General features: G+C 36.6%; 2 protein-coding genes across 2 annotated transcripts; one reads left to right on the top strand and one right to left on the bottom strand.

The window, feature by feature from the left end:
• Positions 1-280: 280 nt before the first annotated feature.
• LOC113332520 (cyclin-dependent kinase B2-1-like) lies at positions 281-2,553 on the top strand. The gene is made up of 7 exons (XM_026579060.1): positions 281-646; positions 1,134-1,275; positions 1,385-1,558; positions 1,646-1,739; positions 1,864-1,933; positions 2,025-2,163; positions 2,258-2,553. Exons 1-7 carry the CDS (start codon positions 411-413, stop codon positions 2,348-2,350), a joined length of 948 nt encoding a protein of 315 aa, XP_026434845.1. The 5' UTR covers positions 281-410; the 3' UTR covers positions 2,351-2,553.
• A 426-nt stretch (positions 2,554-2,979) lies between these two features.
• LOC113299476 (protein PIN-LIKES 3-like) lies at positions 2,980-6,456 on the bottom strand. Its single transcript, XM_026548497.1, has 11 exons — positions 6,193-6,456; positions 5,835-6,097; positions 5,661-5,740; positions 5,401-5,525; positions 5,091-5,212; positions 4,737-4,970; positions 4,556-4,648; positions 4,251-4,351; positions 3,785-3,837; positions 3,503-3,688; positions 2,980-3,407 (listed from the first exon to the last, which is right to left on the bottom strand). Exons 2-11 carry the CDS (start codon positions 5,970-5,972, stop codon positions 3,280-3,282), a joined length of 1,260 nt encoding a protein of 419 aa, XP_026404282.1. The 5' UTR covers positions 5,973-6,097; positions 6,193-6,456; the 3' UTR covers positions 2,980-3,279.
• Positions 6,457-6,948: the final 492 nt, after the last annotated feature.

The following is a 6,948-nucleotide window of genomic DNA, read 5'->3' as shown; positions in this document are numbered from 1 at the left end:
GCATGGCCCCTAATCGGAAGTTATGGCCCCAATTAAATTAGGTTAGGTATGATTCTCAAGATAATAACTAATACGTAGTTTCCTTCTTTGTAAATAAAAGGAGGTGGCAGACCCATGTGGCCTGGATTAGCTCGATATTTACTTCCTGTCCATAGAAAAGAGAGATATTTACTTCGTGTGCAAGTACGCTGTAAAGACTGGAGAGCGTGTAGTGTACTGCACAATATCTTAGGGGTCTTTTCGTCTAAACAGTTCATTCGGAATTTGAATTTCAAAATGTTACCGTTTAGGGAGAACGACTAAAGAATTCACCACTTTAGAACGGCTATAAGAATCATTCACTAGGTTTCCACAGATCAATTATATTTCATCTGTTAGAGAAAGAAAGGAAAGAAAAGAAAGAAAGAAGAATGGAGAACATAGGATTTAACGAGAATCAGAAATCAGCCATGGATGCATTTGAAAAGCTTGAAAAAGTAGGAGAAGGAACCTATGGGAAAGTATATAGAGCAAGAGAAAAAGCCACTGGTAAAATCGTAGCTTTGAAGAAAACACGTCTCCATGAAGATGAAGAAGGTGTACCACCAACAACTTTAAGAGAAGTTTCTATTCTAAGGATGCTTTCCATGGATCCTCATGTTGTTAGGTAATTTCGTTTCTTCATCTGTTTATTTCCTAGGGTTTTCGATTATCTCATCTGCCTCAACTCCAATTTGTGTTTAATTTTGGAGGTTTTCTTTCAGATCTAAGAAAAATCATTGGTATAGATTTTCTTGAAGAGATTTTATCTTTAGGGTTTCGATCTTGCTTTTAACGGCATCAGTTATTCCCCTTCGTGGATATTTCGTTTGATTACATATAGAATCTTGATTAGATTGGATATCTCATTTAGGGTTTTGGTTGTTTTATATTGCATCTCTCTGAGTTTATATTGGATCTTGCTAGGGTTTTTAGTCATCTCGTCTTTGTTAACTCCAATTTGTGCTCGATTTGGGGTTTTTTTTGATTTGGATGTTTAAACAAACTATCGATGTCGATTTTCTTGATGAAATTTATCTCTAGGGTTTTGGATCTGTATGGTAGATGTGTCTTGTATCTGAAATTTGATATGCTGTTACATGATTTGATGTCAGGTTGTTGGACGTGAAACAAGGTCAGAACAAAGAGGGGAAGACCATTCTCTACCTTGTTTTTGAGTACATGGATACTGATGTTAAGAAGTACATTCGGAGTTTCCGCTCATCTGGAACTACAATGCCCCCAAATATCGTTAAGGTGATTGAACTTGCTCTATTACAATTGGTTTGACATTGTAATTTGTTGGATTCCATATTGTTACATTTTTTTTGATACTGACTTTGTTGGTGTTTATTTCTGAATGCAGAGTTTGATGTATCAACTTTGCAAGGGTGTTGCATTTTGTCATGGTCATGGAGTACTTCACAGGGATTTGAAACCTCACAATCTTCTAATGGATCCAAAGACAAAAATGCTTAAAATAGCAGATCTTGGACTGGCTAGAGCATTCACGCTCCCAATGAAGAAGTACACGCATGAGGTTTGCATATCACACATCTTGTTACTTTGGTAGTTATGTATTCAGAATGCATTATAACATGATTGCCTGCTGCAACTTTCATTGCAGATCTTGACTCTTTGGTACAGGGCACCAGAAGTTCTCCTGGGAGCCACTCACTATTCAACTCCAGTAGATATCTGGTCTGTTGGCTGTATCTTTGGTAATTACCTTGTTTCCCTTCTTCAACATATCTTGAATTAAGCTTTTTTTCTGTTGTGTGCTGAAATGATTTGTGTAACTAAATGCAATCTATGGGCTTTAATTGGCTTGTTTTTGGTTAATAGCTGAACTGGTTACAAATCAAGCACTCTTCCCTGGGGACTCTGAATTGCAGCAACTACTACACATCTTCAGGTTTGAATAGATTCATGCTTGTGTCATCAGTTTGCGTTTCTTAGACTCAAATCGTTAATAGCACTAACTGATCTTTGATGACACATTCTAGGTTGTTGGGAACTCCAAATGAAGAACGATGGCCAGGCGTAAGCAAGCTAATGAATTGGCATGAATATCCACAATGGTCTCCACAGAAGCTGTCATCCGTGGTTCCTAACCTAGATGAAGCTGGTCAAGATCTGCTCTTGGTGAGTTGAACTCATATTCCGATTGTTTACCAATTTTGACGAAACATCACACGGCATTCTAATCATGTATTCTATGCTTTGTATGTCTTAACAGCAAATGTTGCGATATGAACCTTCAAAGAGGATTTCAGCAAAGAAGGCAATGGAGCATCCTTACTTTGATGATCTGAACAAAGCTGGTCTCTAAATCTATTCAACGAATTGAAGTCTAACAAAGCCAAAAGTTGATTTGTAGTTTTCACCTGCTTTTCTCAAGCATAGTTTGTTCATGTCTTTTTATTTCATCCTTTTCCTTTGATGATTTTTACTATCTTGTTATCTCAGTTTCAGACCTCGGATGAGATAATGTACTAAAAATCAATGGAAATCCAGTGTTTCTTTATTCTATCTTTTACATGGCTTAATGTCTTAGATAGACAATATGGAAGAAAATTTGAATTTTGGATACAGTTGACAGTAAAGTGTGTGCATTTTTCATTCTTTGGTGCATTTGTTAATCTTTTACGCTGCTTAAGCATATAAATTGCCCTTGGCATTGCTGTAATCCGGTAAGTTCAGTCTCACCACAATGAAACAAACTAGTCCCTGCAAACTAATGGAAAAAATGTTTACTATGAAGGCCATAGGCATTATTTGTTGACCACTCCAAATGAAATATAATCGATTTGTTGCATTTAGTCATTAGACACTCCAAATGAACTACTGTGGCCAGGGGTAAACAAACACAAACACATGAACCAGAGTAGATACCCAAATTTGTCTTCCCAGAAGTTCTGTTGAACTTGAACTCTCATTGTGATGGATATCACATGGAAATAAATCATAGTTATACCATGACTGAAATATGTATCCATGTAGAAAAGGGGAAAACTGTGGAAACAAATGAATGTAAAATGTCATCTGTTTTAATATATGGTGTGTTTTTATGCATATAAACACCACAATAGCCATGGGTTACCCATAACAATGAATCGTTCTACAATTTTTGACCTCACCACCGCGAAAGATCGGGGTAAAGATATATGCAGTATTATGGAGATGCCAGCATTATCATGACAATGAATTTTTCCCTACTGCAACTCTCAACACCGCCGAGAAGGATGGGGCAAAGAAATATTATGACGATACCAGCCACAAGAAAAAAGTTGTCCAGATGGTTAGTGAAATAGAGGCCACGGAGTAAGTCCACAGCAAAATAACAGAACATTCGCTCTCACCGGATTTAAACAACTGGGTAATTGTACCTGCAAATTCCATGGAAAATCATTTGAGAGGTGGTTATGAGAGAATAACAACGCATTGGAAGTCTGACACATAAGTACAATAGGACGTAACATACCAATGTTCATTGCAGGTGGCATCACAAATTGAAGTAGAAGAACAAATTGATACAGGGGGTCTGACTGGATTAAGCCTAATCTGAAAGCACCTTTAACCACGATAACGCCCAACATAGGCAATAGTATATATCTGACCACAACAATGCCAATAACAACAGACTTCTGCATCTCTGACCCTCTTATACCTGAACAGAAAAGTAAGAATATGTAAAGCAACGGACTTTTTGTCAATTCTTGGCAAAGAACTGAGGTTTGAGACAGAAACGTTAATCAACCATTACCTTTGGTAAGATTTCCTCCTACTATTAAGGTCAAGGTTGGGACAGCTGCATTACTGTAGACCAAAAAAATAAAAATATATTAAGGAATGTGCAAGACGAGTTTCAAAGGATGCAGGTGCCAAAAAATTGTTTACCACTTGCTGTAGAAACAGAAAGTGTCTACCAGTTGAATAAACAATATACTCAACAAGGTCTTTTTGTGAAATGAACTAAATTATCAAACTATAAGTTTAATTATAGTAATTTATCCTCCGGTAGTCTTATTCAATATTACGAAGGCTACTGGAAGACTCAAACTCAAAAAAAAGGAAAACAAATTCAGTTTTTGTATTTCTTAGCAAGCAATTTTGAGGATCTGTGACAAACCATGCAATCCAAATTCCAAAATGGTAAAAGCAACTCCTCATCGTGGAGAAATTAGCATGAACCTGCACAGCCATGTATGTATGGTGCGCATAAATCATACCTCAGCAAAGAAGCGGAATCTTGTATCACACGTAGAGGAGCACTTTCACCAATTAATAACCTTCGAATTTGAGGGACGATTCCGATAAAAAATCCAACAATCTACACAAGAAAACAGACAGCAGCTTCACCCCTGAATCACTCAATAACATGTATATGATATTTGCAATTCACATGTATGACTACTTTTTGGACCCTTAAATGGCCCTTTTCTTGTGCAGTCTCTAATCTATTAGTTTCTGAAATTCAATTCAAACTCTTTCTGCAAAACACAACTACGTAAGCAAGAAAGAAAAACTACAGTACCGCGCCGATTGTTGAAGGTGCAAACAATCTCTTGAAGTGGATGTGCTGTGCCATCATCTCAAACTGCTGTCTACACTTCACCAAAAATGGTATCTACACTCCACAAGAAAACATGGAAAATTAATTTTTCCTCTGCACACAACATATAGGATAGCAGAAAGATATAATACATGCTACACACCTTTTTTATGGGGTTTATACTGTAAGGTAACTGAGCTTGATCCTCGGAAATTCCAGAAATTGAACAATAGTTCGAGGGAAGCAGTTCTTCTGTACAACTCTCAGGGAATAGTTTTGATGTTTCGTCTGGAAACTTCAAACTGCTCACAGGGATATCTTCTTTAGTTTCCTCAGTGTTGGTTGAAAATATCCTAACGAGGTTGTACACATATGACCACAAATAAATAGCCCCAATCTGAAGAAATATAACAAACCAATCAATTGCATTGAGAACAAGGAATTGAGAAAATCTACTATTTCGTATCATTGAACAGCATCCATTTTGGAAAAGCAAGAAGCTAGGTAAACAAGATACCGCCATAGAGAGAGAAGCATAAGCCACTCCAAATGTACTGCAAACATCTGGATCTCCAAACGGACTCCCCTTTTCTTTACAAACAGCTGGAACAATGATTAGAAGCAAGTTTCCCAAATTTCCTGTTCATTACAAATCAAATTCACTGAATCACTTCTTACTTGGTTCAACAATGCATCACAAAAACGGCACGACTAATATCAATTACTTGAACTTCAACATCTAAATTTTCAGACAGTTTTAAGAAGAACAGCCCCTAGCTCCTTACTATATCCTGACGTTTTAGTAACTCTGAGATCAAGAGACTTACCGGCAGCACAACAACCCAAAATGAGACCCCTCAAATGTGAAGGAGGCCTTGTAAATTGTATTAAAACCCATCCAAATGCGGAACCAGCAATGAATGTGATAAGAATGTTCAACGGCATGAACCACCTAATTATTCACAAGCATATAACCATAAATTTAGAAATGGCACAAACCCAAACACAAAAAAAACATCGATCAATTCGACACACATATTATAATGATGTTACATTAAGTAGAGCGAGCATAAAGAATAAAACTCACAACTTAACCATACTATCATAAGTAATTGTTTTCGACAAATTCCCTGATATAAGTGCCGGATTAAACACGTAAAATACTACCTGTTCAGGCAAAAAAAATCATTGTTAATATAAAGAACACAGGTAATTAAACACGGTTAACAATTCAAGATACCCAATGCCAGATATGACTTACATTGTTTATAAGCTTCCTAGCATCATCTCCCAAAATATTAATACTCTCTAATGCAAGAAAAGAACCAAGACCAGTAACTAGAAGTACTTCTACAACCGGTATCGACGATGCAATGAAAAGATCCAAAAGTGCCACCATGACTACTTGCAGATACAAAAAATTCAGAATTTTTGAATCACCAAAACTTGATCAGCTCCATACAACTAACTAGTGCCGATACAATTTTCTCCTCTTTTCTCGCTCATTTTATGCAAATATTGATCCTGTAACAATTTTAGAGCAACAATTAATCAATTATACACAAAAATGGAAACAAACATAATTACTAGCTGAAGGTTTAGAGATATTGAGAGTATACCTTACGTTAGCAACTCAGAGATAACTGATACATCAATACGATGATGATTCATCATGATTTATACTTATCACGTAACACAACATAAAACAAAAGGTCGTGATTTAAAAAATTCTTAGTTAATTAATCAAAATTACAAAAAAAAAAACATATTGAAATGAAACTCGTGATTCTCTCTGGAATATTTTTAAAACTAACTTTTTTTTTTTTTTTGTTATTCTCAAGGAGGAAATAGTGTGAATGCTCTAGGGCCTAGGAGATAAGAGTGAGCCACGTAAATGGCGAAGACTGAGGAAGAGAAAGTGGAAAAGTTGAAGACGTCATCGGACTAGACTAGTCAAGCGGAAGTGAAGGAATGGGTATCTTCGGGTTCCATTGGGTCTGGTCTGGGTTCTGAATAAACCCACCGCTTTGCCAAGTTTAAAATATATATTTCTCATTTGTTTTTCACCCTATGGAGGTAGCAAGGTAGGTTTGAACTTTGAATCTCTTTCCGTTTTAGCTAAAAAAACAAGGAAATCTATGTATATGATTGTCTCTTCATAATTAAATACTATGCTAAACGTGTCTTTCGGATTCATAATTTCACCTGCTACAAGTACTAAATCACGAAGATAGAAGAAGACCCCGCAACTAGTGCTCGCCCCCACCCCCCACAGTCTCAAACAACAAACGACGGGGATGTTTCTGAACTTTAGACCAGCAATAGTAATACAAGTGAACAACTTTTGGGGTGAACTTTATAGACCTGCAATGGTA

The sequence above is a fragment of the Papaver somniferum genome, chromosome 1, assembly GCF_003573695.1.
Source record: "Papaver somniferum cultivar HN1 chromosome 1, ASM357369v1, whole genome shotgun sequence".
Lineage (NCBI taxonomy): Eukaryota > Viridiplantae > Streptophyta > Magnoliopsida > Ranunculales > Papaveraceae > Papaver > Papaver somniferum.
This window is presented reverse-complemented; position numbering and strand designations above follow the sequence as displayed.

What these genes read in the sequence shown, in the direction of transcription:
- LOC113332520 (XM_026579060.1), top strand. Translation starts at nt 411, where the DNA reads ATGGAGAACATAGGATTTAACGAGAATCAGAAATCAGCCATGGATGCA. An exon ending in GTCTGTTGGCTGTATCTTTG is followed by an intron (nt 1,740 to 1,863) that starts GTAATTACCTTG and finishes TTTGGTTAATAG; the next exon opens with CTGAACTGGTTACAAATCAA. An exon ending in CAACTACTACACATCTTCAG is followed by an intron (nt 1,934 to 2,024) that starts GTTTGAATAGAT and finishes GACACATTCTAG; the next exon opens with GTTGTTGGGAACTCCAAATG.
- LOC113299476 (XM_026548497.1), bottom strand. Translation starts at nt 5,972, where the DNA reads ATGGTGGCACTTTTGGATCTTTTCATTGCATCGTCGATACCGGTTGTA. An exon ending in TATGATAGTATGGTTAAGTT is followed by an intron (nt 5,526 to 5,660) that starts GTGAGTTTTATT and finishes GTGAATAATTAG; the next exon opens with GTGGTTCATGCCGTTGAACA. An exon ending in TTTGGGTTGTTGTGCTGCCG is followed by an intron (nt 5,213 to 5,400) that starts GTAAGTCTCTTG and finishes TGTAATGAACAG; the next exon opens with GAAATTTGGGAAACTTGCTT.